Here is a 24,194-nt window from a genome sequence, read left to right on the forward strand (position 1 = left end):
GGGCTAAAATTCTGAGTAAACTCAGGTTTGCTTAGAAAACACTGAACGTTCCACTCTCTATATGGAAAGATACATTCTAGCACCATCAGCTTGGAAGACTGTGCTACACCCAAGCTTCTTTTTTCCTACTGCAAGCTCTTGATAAAATGCAGTCTGCACAAAAACCTAACTTTGCCCTGTCAAACAGGTGAACAAGCACTGTATAATCCAAACACTGATTCAGTACAGATAAAAACAAGACACCCAAAGAATAGCACACTAACACCTTTTATTTTGGCAAAAGTAGTTTCTCTTCAGAGCCCAACTGAGATCAGCAATGGTTACATTAGAGAAAGGTTTTACAAGAACATTTAATTTACCTCATTCAGGTTAACAGAGCAAGACTGATTCTAATGAAAGGGTCAGAGGCTTCCACAAAGAACTGAAAATCATCAACAGGAATCTTAACATGTTCTTTCATGACAAATACATTTGGAGAATGCCCTTCATGGGCAACGTGACTCAAGCCAAAAACTGCTTTGGTTTACTGTCTTGTTAGAGTTAGAAAGCACAATCACCTGTCTCAAACATTGCTAAGGCCACAGAAGGGAGGAATTTGTGACAAGGAGATGCTAATTGCAGGCCTGACAGAAGCTAGATCCAGTTAGCACATCCTGGTTACCACACTCCCTCTGTGCCAGACTGTGACAAGAAGCACCTGCTTATATGCATATCATCAGTCAAAGAAGTATCATCCCAAGTTATGGGAAGGTGGCATCTGTGGCCACCAGTGGCCACCAAAGCTCCCCCAAATACACCTCTGTGGACACCTGGAACCTGGACTGTATAAAGGCAGGACTGCTGTCCAGGTGTTGGAACCTAGGGGGAGCTTAACAAAGCTTAGGAAGAACCATGTATTACTGATAGTGGATACAAAAGAATGCAGAATTTAGGAGCCATAGGAACATTTGGCAGAAGATATGGAAGAATTTATTAAAACAATCTCAGCAATTCTGATGAAATCAGTTCCAGCTGGGTAAAAGGCGATTCCACAGGGGTATCACCAACCTAAGAAACCCACCATCCCAAAAGAAGAGAAAGACTGAACAAGCAGACTAATTAGCATAAGATGCATTTAACCAACAGAAGATGGAATAGTAACTAATAAGAGAACTGTATCACTTGCTGCCAATTAGCAATAACTCCTTTGTTTCTAAAATGCATAAATACTGAAGATTTGATTGTAAGCAGCAGACCTTGTGGAGGCAGCACCCCTTTCAGCACAGAACATACTAACAGATGAACAAACCAGGACCCGCTCCCCAATCCCAAGCCCAGGGTGAAGAAGGCCCAACAAGACACGGCTGGATCCATGGGTGGTGACCAGCTTCTGCTTCCACACTTTCTCCCTCCTTCTCCCTCTCTCCCTCTCCCTCTGTCTTTTCTTTCCCCATGCAGTCAATTTTACAAAATAAAGTCAAATGTTGAACCAGCATTTGGTCTTGTCCCCTTAATTTGGGCAGAGGCATCTCTCACTAAGCAGATCATAACATCGCTATTAGATAAAATGTAATGATTTTATCAGCTGTGTTAACACTTACCAAGTATAGGGTTATATAAGCTGGTCTCCTTACAGATGTTTGGGAAAATAGAAGGTAAGTAGTATTTCTTAAAATTTGAGAATAAAAATGAAAATCCCTTTTCCTGGTTTTCCTTGTTCTTCCATTCTAAACTCTTAACCTTAAAACAAGAATTTGGACAAAGTAAATATCTACAAGTAGAAGAAACAGGCAACTGATGAAATGTCCTCTTTTTAAGTTATTTCTTTGAAACAAAATCATATATATTTTAATAAACTATTTTAGAAAGATGAAACAGTAACTAGCAGGGAAATGTCAATGAAACAAACACCACTGTCCTCCAAAATATTGTTTCAAAATAAACTCGAACACATAAAATACTGAAACCAACAGAAATAAACCTGCTTTTGCAGTCATCTTGCCAAAGCAGGGAGTATGCCCAAATTGACTGTTTTTAATGAAACTGTTTCTGTATTTCAAAATGTTTAATAAAAAAGAGTAACTACCTATGGCATTCAAAATATTTCTTTGACAAATTCTTTTCAGACATTTTGAGAAGTGTCCATATAGTCATTATAATAGGTACTTGGATTCATTTGTGTAATTGGCAACATTAAACAAACAAATTTTTCCACCACAAGCAGCAGAAGATACAACTTTGAAGTTGAGTTACACAAATGTACTTGGATCGTGAGTGCTAAGCATTCCTCTTTATGAAATGTTTTCCTACATGGTAAGTAGTACCAAGCATGGTACGTGCTCCTGCAGAAATACAATATGCAGTTTCCCTTTGTTCCTGAGACTCCATCTGCCTGCAGAGCTAGGTAATCTACCAAGTCTATCATAAATAATATAAAGCAAGACTTCATTTTCTTTTTTTTTACTCAAAGGCCACAGCTCTCTTATGATCTGTTTTCAGGGCAACAGATGTCTAGGGCGGAATATATAAGCACATATTTCACCCCCAATATAACTCAACATATTAGCTGATATACATGTAACTTAGTGACACAAAGTCCTTTATCACAACTTAGTATCAAAGAACCTTGCAACTATCAGTGGCCTCTAAAGGGACTTCAGAGAACTACTTCAGCACTCACATAGTAAACAAGCTCTGTGACACCTGTCTCAATGACTTACTGGAATTTAGATATAATACTACCAATTTATCAAAGAAAAGGCAGCTGTCTTCAAAATTATAAGGGCTATTTTTCTTCAAAGTAAATAGCCAGCATTAAGCTTAACCTACAGATCACAAGTATGAAGATCTCTATTCAAAGTGGGAGATGCTGGAAGCAATAAAATGAGGCTGGAAATTATTCCAGCATGGCAAGTGCTCAGAGAAAGATGGAAAAAGGGAAGCCATGAAATATAGCTTTAACACATGTTATGGTTTAACATATATTTGTACACTGTCCATCTTCTCTAGTAAAACCCGCCTAAGTGTGAAGAAATACTTATCGGTACCCATCTGGGTTCTGAGGGACAAGTCTGGCCCAGAAGGCAGGACCCAGCAACACCTACCATGTCATGCAGCACATGACAGCTCAGTAGGTTCAGAAGCATCATGTGCTAATTGGCCAGCAAATCAATTACATAACGTGTACCAGCTGAGCCACAGTTTCTCACAGAAGCTGTTACTATGCCCCATGCTGGCTGAGATCATGGAATTGTCAAAGAGAACATGGTGTGTCTGAGTTGCACGCCATGGACTAAATACTCATTCAACTCTTCATTTTCTGCACACAGTTGATCCACTGGTTGAAGACAATCAGATAGGGAAGGGAAGATGAATGAGAAGGGAGCTGAAATCAGTACTGCTAGAAGTGACTGACAAGTCTTGTTTTGCCTCCATGCCACAATCTGATGGAAGATCCTGTCATAAAAGATCTAGGAATCTTCACACAGAAGACAAGGGAACATTTTTCTAGAAGAATTTGCTTTTTATAAAAAAGGGAGTGGCAAGGAAGGATTCTTCAAAACATCTTTATATGCATTTTCAGTGCTACAAGTAAAAAACTTACTGTAAAGGACAAAGAGGTGTTAATTGTTTCACACTTGTTTGCTTGAAAACTACAGAACGTACCTGAATTACCATGTATTTCAAAAGTGCTTCTAAAAAATAGCTTGTTAAATCTTCTTGTCCTTTATCTCCTGATTGTGGAGGAACAAGTGGAGTGATTTCTTCTATAGTCACTTGAGCTATTTAAAGAAAAATAGAAGTACATCTAACATTTAGACCATTTCTTCTCATGCGTAAACACCTACAAAGTTATGAAAGTAGAAATGCACTGCAGCAGCAGAGATAATTACAGGTACAACAATCCACCCATAGATTAATGAAAATCAGGAAATTTTAACTTCTAAATCACTACGGAACTAAGGTCTTACACATATAAAAAGCACAACAGACAATAAGTAGGTCATCTCTATGCACTTTTGGAACCTACTTGCCAAACCCAAATTTTTTAAAATTTTGTTTGGAATTTATGCAAGCAACAGTGTAACACTTATGCTACACAAATGCCAAATCTTTATATCTTTCACCATTTTCCCATTTAGCAGTTCATCAGTTACATTTCCTTTAAGTTTTACTATCTGTATCCTTCTTTGCCTCGACAGTGAAGCTAGTTCAGAGTCAATTTTTCTCCTGTTCCCGTAGTTAGATGTTCACATTTCAATCTTGGCATTCTGAATTTCTTTGCACACTGAATTTCACAATTCCAAAAATGGCTTAAGTAGGTAGCAAAATTTTTCGTGGCAGAGCTATCCTGCCACGAAATTCATCTGCTGTGTTCCAGCAAATTTAATTACTAGTCATGGAGACACTGCTTTCCTCTACAAGCAATAAGATACTCAAAGACTAAGAGAAGATGGAAAGAAGGCAAACACAATATTCAGGGGAAAAAGTGTTCAAGTTTTCAGTCCCATTTATGTGAATGCACAGTTTGCACTTACATTCAAAGACCCCATCCAATTGCAAATCATTAATAAATGAGCTTCAAATCCCACTATCAAGAATAAATTGAGTTAGGAGGCACTCAATACTGAAGTGTACTAAGAAAAAAATTGTCCTAAGAATCATCTTAAAAGAAAAATCATCCTCACTCTATTGATTAGGGCCAAGATAATGACCTTACCATTAAAAATAAACAAACGAACAAAACTCCAGAAAGTATAAAAAACTCATCTCAGAATGCTCAAGCTTTTCCACTCATGCAAACCTTTAAGACCTCAAGTTTTGCAATTTACAAGGTCTGTTTCTTTTTGAAGATTCCAAGTTGCAAGAATACCACAACTTTAATTACCTGGTCATACACAGACACATTTGTCCTTACACGTTGGCCTAACAACCTCTCATTCTCTTGAAGGCCACACCAGAAATATCTTTGCAGAGCCTGCTCCCTGGAGGATGAACAAAGCCAGTGCAAGTGCTCGACACAAGCAGAATTCACCTGTGTAAGTCTGCAGTCGATGCAGGATCCTCTTGCAGTTTTTAAGAATTACACACAATTGGTGACTTCATTTTCACCACTATGCATTAAGCTACAATAACCTACTCGGAGGGAAAAACCCCAACAACCACAAAAAACAGCTAATTCTGAACAACAACAAAATAGACAGAAACTGTTACAGAAGAAGACCTGACAAACTGCTAAGAAACTCATCTCAGCTCCATTATCTCCCTGGGTATGTATGTATGTCAGCTACTTCAACTTGCCTTGTCTGTGACAAGATTTGAATTATGTCAAGAATTGAGTAATAATACCAAATTACTTACTTTCTTGGACATTAAGGGGAGGGTTAATGAGATTATCTAGTGTTCGGGGGCCATATTCAGATTGTGGTGATGAAAATCCAGGAATCAAGCAAGAAAACATCCATAATTGTTCTCTACTACAGTTATTCTGAAGTGCTTGGAGCCACAAAAGAAAGAGACGCACACCCTCTCGACGTATCTTAAAGGAAAAAACATGGAATAAGTTATCTTGTGCCAGAACAAACAAAACATTTGTCCTGGAGGGAGAAGGAGAAGGGGAGAGATTAAAAAAATGAGGACAGACAGTATGACCCCCAGCAATCAGCAGAGTGAAACTAACACATCTGCTGCTCGTGATGAAATGCAAGGGCAAGCCTGGCACCTTCACTGCTCTTTGCCTCAAAGAATTTCTCACAGGGGTTTCTCTGAAAGAAGAGAAAGAAAACCAACACATGGAAAACCAATCGCTTGACTACACCACTGCAAGATGCCACAAGAATTTTTCAGAAAACACAAAGACCGACAAAATTTCTAAATATGTTCATTAATTGTAACAACAGAGTGAGTGAGTTCTCTGTATCAGAAGGGCCAATTCTGCCTTCTTCCATTTCTCCTTCAAGAAAGGTAATAGAGTCCTAGAGCACTCCCTTCTTGGCTCTCATACTGGAGAAGTTCAGTACCAGAGAAGCCTGCAGGTGGCTTACAGAGGAGTGGTGCAGCTGTTTTGTCCCAACCATTTAAATTACTCTACACACCAGCAGGCCTCCCTGGCATAGATAATCTTCCACCTCCAAGGTAGTCTGAGTCCCAGAATCAGTTTCCTTGACCTAACAATGAACAGTTAATACTTATTCTATGTTAATACAAAATCCTTTAAACCACTGACTACACTATATAAACACATTACTACTGTGAGTAGTTTTACTGAGATAAAGCTGATGATTTGGAATCATTCTTTCATGACACACAAGTCATGATCTGGTTCTCATTCCTGGGCTTTTACTGTAAATATTTGCCCTTATGTTCTTATTTGTACTTTCAAGTATTGTAGACAAAATTGCATGCAACTTTTTGCAGTACCTTTAATGAATTTCCAGTGTGAAGAAGCTTCTTTAAAATCAACCCTAAAAAAAAAAAAAAAAGAGAAAAAATTTGTTTGCTTTTGTTCTTTCTATATTAAGTAAAATGTCAGAGTTCTCGGTCAGACTTGATAGTCACTTTTGAACAAGTCCTTGGCAATCTCCAATTTAATCTTGGTGACCTTGATACCTTCAAGCAACTGACTCAATGCCAGAAGGAAAAAAAATCAAATATCACCTTTCATGGCCCACTCATAGAATATTTTTCCCCAAAGACTTTTGAGATGTGTACATTAAATCAAGTCATCACAATGCATAAAATCAGCATTCCCCATTTACAAATATCTCATGTCAGTTTTTAAATGTATTGCTAAGAGAAAGAAAATAAGGAAAAAAAATATTTAGAACTTCAAACTTTTCACCTGTCCTTGTTCTTTCTCAGCCCCTCTTCTATTTCTATATTCCCAAATACAAATCTATCCAGAAGAGTATTCATTACATTGGCAGGGGTTTATGTCTGTTTCTTTTATTTTCTTTTTTATTTTCCTTCACCTAGCTTGCAAAATTCTCTAGACCATAACCCCCGTTAAGCTACTTAAACTGTAAGGAAATGAGTGGCATAGTAGCCACGAAATGGTAGCTACTAATAAAAAGTAAAATGAAAGGGAGAGGAAAAGAAAATCAACTTACCAATACTATGAAATTGCCACCTCTGATGAATCCTTTCAGGAAGGAGTTGTAAAATTTTCTATAAAAAACAGAACCCAAGGATGTATGTTGCAGATATCACCTTGGAAGACCAAACAGCCCTTTCACAAGGCCACAGATCAGAAGCTGAAGCAACAACTTAGAAAATTCCCTCAATGCTTTCTTTGGAAGCATTGTTGTCCTTTCAAGGTGACCCCATTCCTAATGCTAAGAAGCCCAAAGGGTCTGCCAGCCTGTAAGTCCTGCACTGGAGACTTCAGATGTTACTGCAGGTCCTCTGGTGCCCCTACCACTCTGAAGGACACTGCTGCTTACAGCATAGGGAATGGAATGGGATCAGTGTCTGTCTCAGCTGCTCTGCTTCACAACAGATTGCATTAAGTTATTCCACCTTTCTAATGGCTTCAGTTAGGATGTTCAGCTGTCAACTTGCCTCTGTGGCACAAGCAAACATGTGCTTCAGCCTTCTCAACTGAGGGGTCATGAGCTACAGCAAAACAGTGAAGACAAGATGTCTATAAATACAATGATCATCTCCAGAAACAAGAAACAGAGCACAGTTAGTAATTCCAAATCTACCCTGCAAGGCTTGCAACACTTACACCAGAGGTTTTTGCAACTTGTAAATAACCTGATTTTTCCTGGCTGTGGCTCTCCAGCACACCGTGCAACTGCCTCCAAAGCACAGACCACCTAATATTCCTTTATGCAGGAACTAGTGAACAAACGAACTAGCTCACTTTCACATTCACCCATGTATCTCACAGAGGTAACATGCAATCAAAAGATCAAAAATATCATGACTAAACAGAGATCACCTTTCTATGAATTTCAATGTGTATAATACATGATGGGGAAATACCACCACCAAAGAGTAATCAACTATCTAGAGACACAGAAACATCTTTTTCCAGTTAAGACATCTTGCAAAACTGCAAGTGAAATCTTTATTTTTAAAACAAAGCACATAAATTCAGCTCTATGCAAAAGTAAGAAGGAATGCAGTTAAATGCAAAGTATTTACAGACAACTGTAGAATAATAGGACTTAAAGCAAAAAAATATTCAAAATATCTTACCTCAAAAATAAAAAGAATAGAATCTAATTCTTCTCTCTGAGACTTGTGACCTAGTTGCAAAAATAAATAGTTTAAATAGTTAAATACAAATAGAAGATGCACTTTCATTATCAAAACAAAGATCCTTAAACGTGTAAAATGAAAACCTGCATTTATACAACCATAGCTTTGCACTGCTTCTGCAAATAAAAATTATACTCCACAAATACAGCTACAATTTGCATAACTTCCTATTATGGCATTCACAACTGGGAGAGGTGAAGTTACACAATATCTTATTAAAGAATAATTCTGCAGAATACAAAGTATAACACCTTAAGAATCCTCACTTTGCAAGAGGGCAAACACAGTCATTGGAGAACAAACTCTTTTTGCTCACCTCCACTGAGTGTGTATCTCACTGCTCTGCCTTCATTTGCCAAGTTGGTTCTTAGACATATTCTGCATGGCTAATGCTGCTAATTTGTGACCACACAGAGCTTTATTTATAGCACCCTGCTTTACTTCATAACAAAGGCACAAGCCATCAAGACAAAAAGAGTTCTGTCTGAAATGCTTACCTTTTTGTTTAAGGCCCACTTCAATAGTCACAAAGTTTTCAAAGAACACATAATATATATGTGAAAAATGTTGGTCGAAAAACTGTTTGAGATCAATTGATTCTGCATTATCTGAAAAACAGAACAGAACATTGTTAATATTTATTTCAAATGTTCAGAGTCAACCACTACATATCATTATCCAGTAGTAAGAAATGAAGATATTTAAAAGAAAAATTATTGGTTTTTAAATTAATAACTAAATAATTAAAGAAACTGTTGAAGTTTTCATTCTTTACTCTGAGGCTAATTCAGAAATTCAGTATGGCATGCCATAAGCGCCTAGTGAATTTTAGAACAGGGAAGGAGCATCTTCTTGCACATCCATTGTTGGCATGACAGTAATGCCAACAAAAGCCAGTCATGAACCTTAACTCCATCAGGACTAGCACTGTACAGATGAATCTGGTTTCAACTATTAATTTAATAGAAATAAAGCTCGTGACACTGCCCAAACTCTACAACAGAAAGACCATCACAATCTCCAACTGTAATTACTAAGCACAACTAAGCTTACTAAAGAAAGTGGAAGGAAGACGTTAAGTGAGGAACACATCTGCTCTGGAGATAGATAAACTGGGAGGATGCAAACAGCAGCACTGGATTCCCACTGATGTCTTCTTATTCCCTCCAAGTTCCAATATGCACTTTACTTTCTAGTCTGGCTCAGTCCCTCGCACTCCTTTGATTGTGTGGTCTAGGAAAATCAAAAGATGGGATCCCAGGGATACCCTGAGGCAGAAACATCACTCTAAGTATAGGGGAATGTGCTTTCATGTGTACCCCAGGAAGCTTTTCAGACTCTCTTCCCACAACCCTCTAGATGGTTTTCTGCAAATTCCTGATAAAGAAATACACAGTGATTTATCCAGAATTATTTTAAAGTGATCACTTTAAACAATCAAGCATTAATACAAACTGTCTAGACACTCCCTGTCCTGTTATTCAACTACATAAGACCTGAGAAACTCGGTGGACAAGACAATACCATGGAAGCACAGAGGAACAGGAAGACAGCATTTTAAATGACAAAATGCTCCTCTTTCAGAATACTGATGTGTAGCAAACAAAAGCAAAACATGAAGGTGAGGCAAACAAAACCTTTATACCCATTCACCAGCTGTACACACTGAAACTCTTTCACTGTAGATGCTTCTAAAAAGCTCCTTCTAATTCTATATTGGACCACAGAGCGTTTAACCCTTTTTAGAGGTTCAAAGACATCAATCTTTAGCATTTCACATGACTGGATATACAAGTGGTAGAGTATAAAGTCAGGAACAATGAACTGAAAGGATGGCCAAAAGCATGGCATACTTTCAGTTATGCTTTCTTATATAGCTCTAGAGGACTATTAACTCAATTTTGACACAAACGTTGCTGAAAAAATTTCCAACACAGATTTAACTTTTGCCGTAGCACAGCATTCTGCCAACATCTTGCATAATGAGTGTAGCGGAGCCAGGGTGCTCTTGGAGCAGATAGTGCTATATCAGCATCCAAGATCAACTCTTAAGGAAGGCAGCTCAGCTGGAATAAACAGTGGTCCAGAGCAGCAAGCATGGGCCTGAGCATCCACAGGCTTACCAAACCCTGGGTTTGCAGAAATTGCCACACCACCTACAGATCAGTAGCTGAACTGCTACAGTTTAGAAACACAAATGTTAAAGGACAACAAAAACCAATTCCACTTCAAACAAGCCTGAACGATGATTTTCAGTTGATCAGGGAATGCACACGAAATAGAGCTGCCACTAGAGCACAGGCACAAGCATTACAACCACTTCCACTCATGGGCAGAGCCCTAAGTGAGTCCTAGGCTAGGGACAAGAAAATACTAGAAGTTTGAGATGGAAGGATTAAAGAAAAAAAATTTTTTTCTTTAAAAAATAGCAAGGATTTAGAAAGCAAGGATTGAAGCTTTCAGGAGAAAGAAGGGTGACAGAAGATATCTTGTGGTCCATATGTTTATAGGACTGTACAGGGATTGCACATAGACAGCAGTGGAATGGCTCACTCAATGCACAGCTGCAGAAAATACTAGTTCCAAATACTGAAGGGATAGGAAGCAGTTAAACAGGGTCTCTTCCAATCAAAACACAGCAATGCTGCATTTTTGTAGGCATGTTAAATGTTTCGTTTCCTGAAACGGGCCCTCATTCTTTGCTCAGACATGGGTCAGCTCTGAAGCAGACCAACAGAAAAATCCCAAACGCCTTAACTGATGCATTCTTTTAAACACTCAATCTTAACACAATTGTCAGTAATTTTTGGAGACGCTATTCCTAAATTCTTCAGGCAACAAACTGAAGGCTTGTCTACATAACCAGCTGAACAGTGACTGTAATTTTACTACATAACTGCCTATGCACAACTGGTACTGTGGTAAGACATTCTGCCTTTCAGTGAAGGCAAAGTGGAATTCCAGAAGTTCGTCCTTTTTTAAATTTTTTGTTAGTTTGTTTTGTATTTATTTAAGAAAAATGTGTCAAACACCTCAAAAAATGCTTGAAGGAGCAGAGGTAGACCTGTATTATTACCACTAACACCCAATTAACATTAAAAATATACCTTCAAAATACAGTCATAGCTTGCAAGAGTAGGAGAGTCAAAAATTCCTTGACTTTGCAATTCCTATAGCAAATGCATTTTACTCTGATTCCTTTCTAAGATCACACTTGATAGCAAAATCAAAAGCAAGTTTTTAAAATTGAAACCAGTTAACAACAATTGTATTCTGTAGTAAATACTATTGCTTCAGATGGAAGAAAATATAACATTTTATTTAATGGGAATTTTATTAAGTGAAAACAATACTTTTTAAAAATCCCACTGACTCCTTTTGTTAATACTGAAAACCAGCTTTCCTCCTAAGGGAGGGAAAACAGTTGTTCATCTGACAGGCTTGCCACCTACAGCAAAAGGGAACATCTGCTCATCATCAAAGGACACCTACAGTGATTCACTATGCTGCTGGTGCAGAAATTTGGAACCTTGCATTTGTTGAGAAGTTTGAAATTCATTATTAATACCCTGACATGAATTATGGCAAGAAGGAGAAGGGCAAAAAAAAGCAGATACAGCATGAAGATAATTATACAGATCTTAAGAGGGCTTGATCTGGCCACATCACTCCATTTCACAGCTTTGTCTATGCTGAACACAACCCACACAACTAATGCATGGAGAGAATCTGCTCTCCTTGATTACTGTACCATTAAACTTCCAGTTAAAAGCTGCTGTTGCACCTTCCTTCCTTAATTACGGATTTCCTAATGTCTCTAAAATATTCAGTTTACCTCTGTCCTTGCTATCAGCTAAACAAGCAGCTCCTCAATTCTCATGTCATAGCCATTTTCTCCAACAGCATCTCTCTCTCTCTTCTCCATGCTCTCTCAAAGTATCATGCATGTTGCACAGAGGTAAAAGTCATTTCCTCTACAAACAGCATATCCTTTTCAGACAGTCCTGAACTGAGAATTTGCAGGAAGTTGCTCCTCTGCTTTGGCTAATTAAGTATTTTGTCTTTTATAAGAAGAGAGACATAGCCTTTTTTAATGTGAAGTGGGATTAAAGAGAAACAGGCTTTCCTCTACAATTTCCAGTGCATTCCTATTTCTTGATTTTAAACAAATTAATTTGATATTCTTCTATCACAGATCATGTAACTAACACAAACTAATGTACTCCTTGTGTTCTTGCTTCTATGTCCAGACTGGGGAGGAGGGAAGGATTCAGAAATAGACCTGGCACCATTTGAAGTAGCTGGAAAAGTTCCTCAGAATTTGAAAGGGAAAAATTGGATACTACTGTATTCCAAAGAGAGGTAAAAACTGAAGTTTCTACTGTACAAAGCATAGTTTCAGTACACTAAAATCCAGTTTTTCAGCAGTTCATGAAAGCTGTTTGTCAAGAAAATGCAGTTTTCTTCATGCTTTACAACAGCAAGAAACATAGATCTTTGCTGTTTTTTTCCTTAATAATTTTCTCTAATTTAAAAACTGGTACAAATTGGATCTCCATACTAACTCTGTGTTCAAGGGTGCTTTTTTTTTGTTTTGTTTTGTTAGGGTTTGTTTTAAGTTTGACGTTTTAATTGTTTACCTTTAAAGTTGTGTCCTTTGCAGAAAAGTACTAGCTTACTTGCTTTACAATATTTTAATTTCACACAGTATTGTGTCTCTTTGTGCTTACATGTCATTTTCTCCCTAAAACAAAAGAAACCCTGCCAAAACAGATTTTAGACATATATTTAAACTGTTCTGAAAAAGAACTTTCATCAGTTCACACTGCATTGCAGAAATTCAAGAAAACAGTTGTATCATTACAGATTAAGTTGTGGCAAACCTTATGTTCTATTTTAAGAGTTTTAGAATGTAATACTATGCTTATATGTAAAATTGTCAGAGCACTTAGTATAATGAAAACATTTTCCTGTCTAATTCCAAGACTTGCTGGCTTTTAAGTCACTTTCCCTTGCCCTTACCAAAACCCAAACTGACAACTGCAGCAAACAATGACCTGGAACACGTCCAGAATTCAGGATCTATTTCTGTAAAGCAGAGGCCTGCTATGGACTGACACAGTCAGTATCAACTCCTGTAACAAACTGGTGCCACCAGAAAGCAAAGGTTTCCATGTTCTCAATAGATAATTAAACTTATTAATTCTTAATTCTCCATGCTGAAATATTTAAGGGTTTCTTTAGAGCAAAACAGTAGAGAGATTTGGTTACATAGGGATTGTCCCGAATAGAAAAGCATGTAACTGAGAAAGGTTAAGTGGAAAACCTCGGGAACTAACTGGTGGCTCTGGCATAGTTAACAGACTGTCAGAGTGAAAGAGCCCTGATAACAGACCACAAAAGCAAATCTATTACACAAAGGCTTTACATTAGCCCTTACTGTTTCAGATCTAACCAACAGCTATTTAGCAAAACCATTTTTTTAAAAAAGGTAATTTTGTCTAAGAAAATATTCTTGAAAGTTTTTGTACTGAAAAAAGAATATAACTTAAAGAAATCTTCTAATGGACTTCTATTTTGCATCAGACAAGTCTGAATTCCTGATCACGATCTTTTAGATACAAATGAAAAAAAAATCACAAATGAATAAGCAGGTTAACAGAACCAATGAACATCATCTGCATACAGACTGGTACAACACCAGTGCCCTACAGGAATGAGCAGAAGCAGTGCCAGCTTTCCAAGGGAATTCTCTAATGGTGCTTGCACATTCTGAGTTGCACTAGAAAACTCTTGAGAAATACTTCCACAACAATTCACGAGTTCCAGAACTTAAGCTTTTATTTAAGCAACTTCAAACACTTCCACAGTAATGCACGTATTTTCATTCGGAACTGCCAAAGCTAAACCCACACAGACCTTTCCTTTGCAACCAAGCGGTCAGAGCCTCCCTTTTGTCTAGCTTGGGGCTTTGATCTGGCTCCAGCCCTCAGCCTTGCAATTCAGCAGCCCTGGCCACTGCTGAACTCTGCAAGTCGAGTGTAACATAGGCCAAAATACTAAAGCAGAGTAAATCCTCCCCCTCTGCTCCTGACCAAAACATAACTTGTTCAGGGTTAAGTCAAGAGTGCCAGAACATGAAGCCCGAGCCCTGCATGCAATTCACATCCAGATCCCCGAGTTACATGAGCAGTGACATGTTCTCTGAAGATAGACTAACCAGGAAAGAAAAAAAAATCTACAACTCCTGCAAAAACCCCAAAATCTTCGCACATCCACTAAAATTCCAGGCAGCTACTTTTATGGTAGCTCCCCATTTGCTGTCACTTTAGCAATGATAGAACATTTTTCATTTATGACTGAAGTTGATGATGTGCAACACCAATGAATGCCATCCAGCTGAAGCATTAGGGCTAACTGCCAGTGAAATAGATTTCTTAAATTAAAATCCCTTTAAACAAATGCAATCTCTTTTTAAGTGTATGGTTTAATATTAAACAATATATCAGAATGGATGTCCAATGCAGTCCATTTCATTCTGTCCCATGTATTTTGGCTTTTACCTTTCAAAGACTATTTACATGACATGTCCAGTGCTAATCAACCACGAAGAATAACAAAACAAAATAGTAACATAAACACCCCACACTTTAGATACTCTGTCCTCTTGCATTTTGCAAGTATTCTCTCCATGGAGATAAAAGAAGTATTGTTTTAAATATCAAATGCAAATAAAATAATTCATGAGAAACAACATATTTCCTTTTTTCTTCACTCTGGATTAACAGATTACAAACCTGTAATTTCTACTCAACAAAAAAGTGAAAAAAGAAAAGGGAAAAACCCAACACAACAAGAAAGCAAGTATCTTAAGAATTCAGCTCTATAAGAAAATTTTAAACCCATAGATTCATTTGATTTACTTGCACACAGTAGAATTTTACAGAAATCATTAAATAATTAGAGGGTTTAGCTTTAAAAAAACCCATACATTTACAAATTCAGACTGAACCTTCAAATTCTACAGGTTTAGTCAAACACCAACATATCTAATATCAAAATGAAAAGTCAATATTGTTAACGTATAACCTTATGAAGGGTAACATACCTAGCTGTCTAAATTATTTATAGAATGCTTAAAGCACTGTTTTAGCAAAAGGACATATAAACCAAGATCTGAAGCTTGAAAGATTACTAGCACCAACTTTTATAAATTACCATTTAAAAAGCATAGAATTATAGTTTGATGTTGAAGTCTGATGAAACAGCGAATATATATAAGAATAATCCAATATTATTTCCATTTTAATGACCCTAAAAATTGCAATTAGCTGCTAATTGACTGGGGGTTGCTAAAAATATATATATATATATAAATATTTTTTCTGGAAAATCATTGTACAGGCAATAGCTAACCCTGTAAGGTACACAGTGTGCCTCCCTTCCCAGCCAGAGAAGCCTCAGTGATCACACCTGCAGCAGTGCAGCCTTCCTGCCAGCAAGGCCCCGCTGCTGCCACACAGACCCCAAGGGAATCCCATTCAACATCCCCACTCAAGGTTCAATGCTCCAACTACTGCAGCCACACACAGCAAACACAGCTGTCACAGCATCTCCAGCATACAGCAAGACAAGACCCCAGAGCAGCTTGCTAAAAACTCAGACATTGACCAAATCAGCACCAGGGAGCTGTATGAGACTCTCAGGCACTTCCCAGAACTAAGAAAAAATCAAAGGGAGCAGGATGGGGTAAACACTTCCCTACGGGAAGGAAGGAATACATCTCAAAAGAATAAAAATCTATGAAACCAGATACTTCAGATAGTTACATTTGCTTCAAGAAATACACTGCAGCAACATAACAATGAAAGGCAGATTACCTTAGCCCACATGCTGCTAAGTTCCAAGATATGACACTTAAATCTTTACAATTCTTCTTAGCATTTCTAAGCAAGAATAATATTTCTTACTACTTAGAGGTCTTCTAAAGGCTTTAACTTCTACTAAAAAAACCTTATACCTGTGACATGCACAAATGTGTCACATATTGTATTTAAAAATAATTTAACCAATTCTGATTTGGTCACCTGAATTTCACAGAATTTTCTCTGGTTCCCAAACTACAAAAAAAGGCTGAATGGAGCCAAACTGAAGCAGATCAGAGAACCAGACACAGGACACTGGTCTGAAGTGGCAAAGAGCAGTTATCTACTAAAGAGTTTCAGAAAAAAAAAAAAAAACCTAAAAACCCCCAAAAAAACCAACAACAACAACAAAAAACAAACAAAAAACAACAACAACAAAAAAAAAAAACAGAAAAAAAGCCCAAAACCCAAACCACAAGAAATGCATTTCCCTCCAGCATTCCCTATAACTGATCACTAGCCTAGCATTCAAGAGCTTTCCAAAACAAAAATCATTTATTGTAACTTCAGATTTGGTAGGCCTTAATAGATGTTATTTCCTAGACTTTCTCATATATGCGTACGTACTTTTCACCCTCTGTCCCTATACAAAGGAATTTTAAAGCTTCCAGTGTGTTTTCATATTAAAGTTTCACTCGCATCTGAGTCATTCCCATATCTAAATCTTCTATACACTGACTACAGCAATCAGACTCCTAAAGCTGCAATGGTATTTGATAAAATGGTATGTCACTGCTTCACAAAAGACACAAAATTTTCTATATATCCTTATGCAGACTCATTTGCATTTTTTACTAAATTTAACCTGAGTTGTCACCAATGACAGGATACTTTCCTAAAAGAATACAAATCACTGCACTCTAAGTTATTTTGTAAAAGACATTTAAAAGATTTTATCTAATGAAGGCTACTCTTAATTTGTTAAAAATAACAGTCACAGGCCTTTGTGCTATTGATCCATTTAGCTTCATATCAGGTGCTTGATACTGTTCAGTATCTTCTGATCCTTACCAAAAGTGGCATTATAATAATTCAAATATTTTTAGACTATGTGGTGCCTGACTTACACTACTGACTTGGAGGATGCAACTCTCAGTCTTGTACCATAATTAAGTTTTTGAGATTTCTCTTTGGCTAGCAGACAGCCAGCAGTCCATAATTTACAAGCAGGTACCTCTATTCATGACTCTTCTGTTATTTTGGCTTACTGGAAAACTGCTCCTTTGGATGCCTTGGTAAAATAGCAGGAAAATGAACTAGTACTCCCTTTCCTCCTCTCAAGTCCTAACCATGAAACTAAGGTCATACCTGTTTATTGTTGTTGACGACAGGCTAAAATGTACAACAAAAAAACCTGAAAAAACAAACTCTGGTCCAATACACTTTGAAGGCCTACTGAAAGTATTCTAAATTAAAGAACAAGAGAACATTCTCTCCCTTCTCCTGGACGTGAAACTGCAAAAAATTCTCTTCTGGATAGTTTTCCAGTCTCCCGTGTGCAGAGGCTAAGGTCAATAAACAAAAAACGTTTCCTTCAGGAAGATGCTGAACACAGCTGACCTGAGATTTCCTGCCCTATCCCCTCGGACAGTCTGTTGGCAATAGCTAACACAGCACCCCTGGACACATGGGAAATATGGCAATTTTTGTTCTAGGGGAATGCTCACTTCTCACTGCTCTAGAAAATGCCTTGTTTTTGTATCTCATGCACCTAAGAATATCTACATAATGACAAAATCTTGTGGATGTATCCAAAAGAGACAAGCTGAAGAGTACTGTTACACCTTTCCCTAATTACACAGTCACTCACACACTGTGTTCTCCCAAACTTGGAGAAAGGATGTGTGGGAGCTGTGCTTCAACAGCTGAGATACACACAATGGGGGGGGGGGGGGGGGGGGGGAAGATGCCGACATGAAAACATCCCCAGATAATTTAACCTGTCCTACAGCCAGTAAACAGAAACCTTAGATTAGATAAGAATATCTGCTTGACATAGCTTATGCCTTGCAACTTACAGAAGTAATTCAATTATTAAGAAAGCTGAAGAAGAAAAACCATTGTAAATAAATTGCAAGCAACATAAATGCAAAATCTAGAACAGATCAAAATCAGAGTTTTTTGTAGACTAAAACAAAACTAGAAATATTCAACATACTTTAGCCAGGAAATCTGAATTCAGAGAGGTATTTAGTTTCTTTAGAATGTTTTTTCCTCTTATGTTTCAACTAAGCTAAAAACCAACACAGAGCAAGCCACAGCTGGCCCAGTACAGCTAGTTAGGAAGAGTGGTACATTCTGAGAGAGGCAAGGGGATGCATCTGACTTCTGAAGTCGCTTAGACAGCTACACAACTATTCTCCATTTCAAGTCTAGATAATTACTATGTTGCAGAAAATAACTCATGAAGCAGCAGATGGTGCAACATGGGAGCACCTGTTCCTTTAAACACCAATACAAAATAAGGGAGCAATAGCCGTTTTCCTTTGAAAAGAAAGAATCCAGCTTTGGAGGACAAGATACATAAATACCACCAGACTGTGGGCAGAACCCAAAATAATCCATTCAGCACTCTGTGCTAAACATGGAATGCAGTTGCCCTTGACCCAGCCCTGTTCACGTGTTGATAAACTGTCAGAAGCAACACACGCATTCCCTGGACTGGAGCGCCCAAAAGATACTCCAGAGCAAGCTTCTTTCTTCAAGGACAGCTTGATGACAACGACTTAGATTTTTACAAACACATGCAACTAACAGATACCTTGGAATGGTTAACTAGGTTTGTTTTTGCTTCCCCTTGTTTTTTTTTTCATTAGGCAATTATGCCGTATAATCACAATTTCTAATTCACTGGTCAGGTTAAATGGCAGCTCACATGGAACTGCAGCAGCCCTTCAGGGCTTGCGTGTCCTCCTTTACTAACCAGCAAACCAAAAGTGTTTTAAATCTGGCTGTATAGAAGCTCCTTCACATCTATGCTAGTGAGCAATTAATACTGTAGCTCTTACCTTGAAAATGTACACAAATATAAACTGGTACTGTAAGAACGCAAGGGAAATGGATTCAGGAGTTATAGGCACCATTTGCGCTCGCCAGCCACTTTTATTCATGAGCACCAACTTAGCACTTTGTGTACTCTAGAGAATAATTCACACGGGAAGAACACCACTTTTTCGCCTTCTTCCACAGTTCCCAAAGCAATGCCACGATCAGACGGAAGCGTCGGTGTCTGTGTCCGTACAAAAGCGCCGGGCGAAGCATCCGCGGGGTCCCGCAGCCCCCGGCACATCGCTGCAGCCTCGCCCCGCCGGGCCCGCCACGCCGGGCGCGGGTCTTCCCCCGCTCGCCGGGTGGGCTCTCTCGCCGAGGCCGAGCCCCGGGTCCGCCTCCCGCCCCAGCTGCTCCCTCCCAATTCCCGGTCTTCCCCACGCCGGGACCCGCGGCCCCCGCTGACCCGCTCCCTTCGCCCCTCCCGGCTGCCTCACCGATAAGGACGCGGAGGTGCTTGAGCCGGGTCAGTGGGTCCTTGCGGGTGTCCAGCACCTTCTGCGTGGATTTCCGCACGTCCCCGTGCGGCTTCTTGGAAAACATCCCGCCGGGCCCGGCCCCGGGCCCGGCCCCGCGCCGAGCTCCAGGGGCGGACAGCGGCCTCCGGATCTGCCCGCTCTGGGGCCCCTACATAGCCAGAGGCGGCAGCGCCGCCGCCGCCACCTCCTCCTCCTCCGGCCTCCGAGCGCGATGCGGCGAGGGCGGAGGGGCGCGGCGCGGATCCAACTCCCCGCGGGCCGGGGGGGCGGGCTGGGCCTGCGCTCCCCCTTCTTCCTCCCTCACTTTCCTCCCGCTGCTTCACGACAGCCGTCAGGTACGACCCCAGGCGTCCCCATGGCAACCGCGTCGCGACGTCACGGCGGCGCTGCCCCGCGCACCTCCGAGGCGCGCCGGGCGGGGCCGCGCCGGCCGCGCTCCCCGGGCCCCGGCCGGGCTTGGAGAGCGGCCGCCGGAGCAGGGCACGTAGGGGCCCGCTGCAGGATCCGCGGCGCCGCTCGGCGACAGTAACTGGCGTAGGAAACTGTACTTCTGCTGTTTGTAGGTAAAATATCAGCCAGCTACTCTGGCTGTACAGAGAAACTGCAGGGTAAAGGGGTAATTCTGTGAGCAGTAAGGAAATAAAATCCAGGTGGGGACCTGGGCAGCGACTCCAAACCTTATACTCAAGCCTCAGTTGTGCAACCAGTAACGATGTGTCTCATAGTTCCTCTTTCCACACTGAAGCTCAAAGTGCTGCAACTCCCGCCGAGCTCCTGCCCGAAGTTGCTTCTCCCCGATTTCACTGCCTACGCCTTCAGCTGCAGTGCTGGCATCGAGACCGAGCCATCAGCACGCCTGGGGCCAGCAGGTCTGAGGCATCCCCATTTCTTCTGCACTCTGTCAGGATGGTCATGTCCCTTCGGCTCCTACAGCAAAGCCAAATGAGCCCTAGAGAACACGTTTGGCTCAGTCGCATGCACAAACTCACAGCAAGGCCAACAACAGCCAGGGAAATGGATGAGGTGCCATAGCAACTCTTGCTGAGGATTGAATTACTATCATTGAAAAAGTCCCAAGTTTCTCCTAAAAGTTTGTTTGCATCATTGAGATAGAGAATTCTTGGACTTTCCAAAAGACATCTGCTGTAGTATCATTTAAGACTCTTTCCAGTGTCTCTTTGCTTGGACATTTTTAAACAGTCGCTGGTGCTCTGTTTTGGATTGAGGATCACTTCTGTGAGCTAAGAGTCTGATTGGAACAGCTGGAGTTTTTAATATTGGAAATATTTCATTATTTGAGACTTGTTTTAAAATTCCAAGAATTGTCAAAATTTACAGACCTGTCACATAAATAACATAACCCAAATGTTTAAAATAATGACGAATAACAGTTGATGTTAAGCACAAGGGCAGTGGGAACACAGTCAGCAGGGCATCAGTGAGGGACTCTGTTGTCTGCCTGCTTATGTGGTCTGCCCCAAAGCATTTCAAATATTCTACCATCTCTGTAAATAAGATCTGAAGATTAGCAATGTTATCTAATATGTAGTATTACAATTATTTAGTTTACTATAACACAGTACATTTTAGCTTTCTAAGATCTGACAATGATATATTGATTAATGTGCTTTGATTTCTAAATTTCATTAATTCTAAACACAATTCTGCATATTGAAAAACTTTGAGATATCTTTTCCTTGTATAATTTGTTTGCTTTTCCATTAATTTTTAGATCTTTAACTCAAGATGAGATTAAAAATAATAGAGCAAGACATCACTAAAATATTAAATGACAGGAGGGAGTGGTGTTAAGCAAGATAATAATGGCTTCTCTAGATAAGCTCCTTGTGCAGGCACACCAGGCAGGAAGGGCATGTTCTGTGCACAGGAAAAGCCATGATCTTGCAAAGGCTTGACTTTGAAGCATGTGACTTCTGTTCTTTGAATATGCATGAAGGACAAGGTTAGAAAAGAGCAGGATTAGTTAGGCAGAGGTTAGGTTCTGCTGCATTCCAGGCTGTGATTATTGTGCCCAATTCTTGGCATTTCCACTTTAAAGAAAGAACATTTAAAATGTTTCCATCCAGATGCAAGGGGACTGTCGTAACTAAGTTTAACTGAACTTTTAGAGGAGTACTGTAGACATTTAAATGCTGCAGAACTTTATTCCCTCCTTCTATTAGCTGTCATCAAGCCTGACAGATTTCAGAAAGCATTTGGATAATCTCTCAGGCAGTATTCCTATTCATCGTGAATAACAAATTTTTACTTAATTGGCAGCTATTTACTTTATGAAAAAGGCCTCCAAAACTAGATATTTAAGTTTGAGTAGTCAAAACCCCAGTTCTGTACAGTTTAATACTCTAGTGTAACATATTGATACTAGAGATGTTTTGCTACTTTCACCTAAGCAGTCAAATATCAGGATCCTCTGATATATTTCTAGTATAGTGATAATGGAACAGCTAGCTGTCCCTTCAACAAAATCTTCTTCCTATGAAGATGATGATTGCCATGAATGCCCATTGCATTTGCACAACTCTGTATCTCACAGATGAAATCTGGAATTTATATACTTCTGTGTTTAAGGGAAGGAGCTTTTCATGAGCCTATGCTCTGCTTTTGTGTCGTTAGCAGTATATCAGCATTAATACTCTGTGTTATACAAAGCCGGAACACTGCAGTCTTTCCAATCATCAAAGATCATAAGTTTGAATAAATTTTTCCAAGAACTACAGAGCTGATGAAACCAGATTTCCTCCAAGTTTGTATTCTAGCCACTGAAAGCCACGAGTCAGCTCCCTTCACAACCATAAGCCCTTCTCTGTTTAGTCCTCCCCTACCTGTTCTGGACGGGCTGGACTGCAGTTAAGTCTTAACTTCATGTGTAGTTTATCCCATCCTCAGTCCAGGGAGATACCTTCTGTCAGTGGTCCACTGAGTGTCACAGCATGACTGATAAAATCACATCATCCCATTGTGAGATGCTCTGCCCAGGGGGAGGAGCAAAGCATTCCTACCTGGATAAAATCTGAGATTTGGAACACCAGGAGAGCTTTTTGCCACTGGATTCCCAGAGGAAGATCAGGCCCATCTACACCAGCACTGGACCTGCAGAAGAAAACTCTAGCCTTTGACAGGATCACTGCTTCAACAGAACCACACCTGTCACTGCAGGAGGGCTGCAGCCACCATGGAATGGGACTGCTACCAAGGCCCTGACTCACAGGGTGTCAGGTGGTATTCTGAATCTGTCAGTGGTTTTTTTGTATTACTGCATTTTTGTTTTAATTTTCCTAGTAAAGAATTGTTATTCCTATTCCCATATCTTTGCCTGAGAGTCCCTTAATTTCAAAATTATAATAGTTTGGAGGGAGAGGGTTTACATTTTCCATTTCAAGAGAAGCTCCTGCCTTCCTTAGTAGACACCTGTCTTTTCAAACCAAGACACTGTCCCTTGGACAAAAGCTAAGTGAACACATATCCCTCTCTGGGACATTACTAGGTTTTGTTCCAAATGCTGTTTCACAAAACATGCAGAAACTTGGTATCTTTAATACTCATGCTGTCATGTAATATAAGATCAAAATCAGACCATGGCTTCAAAAGTAGCAGGGAGAGTGCAATTAAAAAAAAACCAACAATAAACCTCAAACCAACCAAATAAACCACCAAAACCAGCAGACAACCATTACCTAAGTTTTGTTTCCTTCGCATGCTAGGACTGTGGCAGCCATGCTCAAAGAACAGAAGGTGTAAAGGACCTGTCATGACCAGAAACTTTCATACATGTAGAAGTTATTTAAAACTGGTGTAATCATTACTAATTCCTGGCCAGCAGTGCCAGAGAATTTAGTCTTTTGCTATGCAAAGTCACCTCCAACTCACAATGTTTGAGTTCCAATGTAAGCACTAGCACCCATATCTGATAGGAAAGAGCTTTTGAAATGTGAATACTCTGACACAGTGGAAGTTGCAACAACTTTTAAGCAAAAGTACTCAAACACTCAACCACTGAGATGTTTTATTTTTCTTTCCCAACTTCTGAAATAGTTTTGCAATATTGACAAATGCACAAAAGAACCCCTGCATGTCTTCCAGCCTCTAGAGGAGAGAGAATTTTATACAGATTATTTCCTTTATATCAGAAGAAATAGTTTGCCCCGATCTTTCCTGTTATGTCAGCTGCAGGAGGAAAATGGATATTTTAGAAATAGGTTATATCTCTTTGTTTTTATTTTGGTTAGTACAACTTTACACTTTTTGCAGCATATATCAGAGTATTCTGCCTAGGAAAAAACATGATCTGAGGAATGAACATCATCCAATAGCCTTCAAACATAGCTCATAACTGGCACTCCACGACTGCTACTTTAAATTGCTGCTGATCTTGACCTGCATGCAAAATAGTCTTTTCAGAGTTCTTGTGACCTACCTCCTAATATTGCACTTTCAAAATGAGGGTGAAGAATTAGATTAAATAAAGTATTCAATG

The 24,194-nt window shown here is 39.5% G+C and overlaps 1 protein-coding gene across 7 annotated transcripts in view; it reads right to left on the reverse strand.

Annotated features, from left to right (window-relative positions):
• Positions 1-19,962, reverse strand: part of RALGAPA1 (Ral GTPase activating protein catalytic subunit alpha 1) — a 130,008-nt gene extending 110,046 nt beyond the window's left edge. For 4 of the 7 annotated variants that reach the window (XM_054276119.1, XM_054276117.1, XM_054276115.1 and 1 more), the window contains exons 1-8: positions 19,658-19,961; positions 8,745-8,855; positions 8,185-8,234; positions 7,089-7,146; positions 6,400-6,443; positions 5,341-5,518; positions 3,646-3,761; positions 1,581-1,719 (exon numbers count right to left, since the gene is read on the reverse strand). In XM_054276119.1, the coding sequence (XP_054132094.1) occupies positions 1,581-1,719; positions 3,646-3,761; positions 5,341-5,518; positions 6,400-6,443; positions 7,089-7,146; positions 8,185-8,234; positions 8,745-8,855; positions 19,658-19,763 (802 nt within the window). In that variant the 5' untranslated portion in view covers positions 19,764-19,961. Of the gene's footprint in view, positions 1-1,580; positions 1,720-3,645; positions 3,762-5,340; positions 5,519-6,399; positions 6,444-7,088; positions 7,147-8,184; positions 8,235-8,744; positions 8,856-19,657 lie in introns of all 7 variants that reach the window. The other 3 variants (XM_054276116.1, XM_054276120.1, XM_054276118.1) reach the window with 1 other exon arrangement.
• Between the last annotated feature and the right edge of the window lie 4,232 nt (positions 19,963-24,194).

The sequence above is a fragment of the Melozone crissalis genome, unplaced genomic scaffold, assembly GCF_028551555.1.
Source record: "Melozone crissalis strain CALT ecotype California unplaced genomic scaffold, PUWL_Pcris_2 ptg000018l_1, whole genome shotgun sequence".
NCBI classification, from domain to species: domain Eukaryota; kingdom Metazoa; phylum Chordata; class Aves; order Passeriformes; family Passerellidae; genus Melozone; species Melozone crissalis.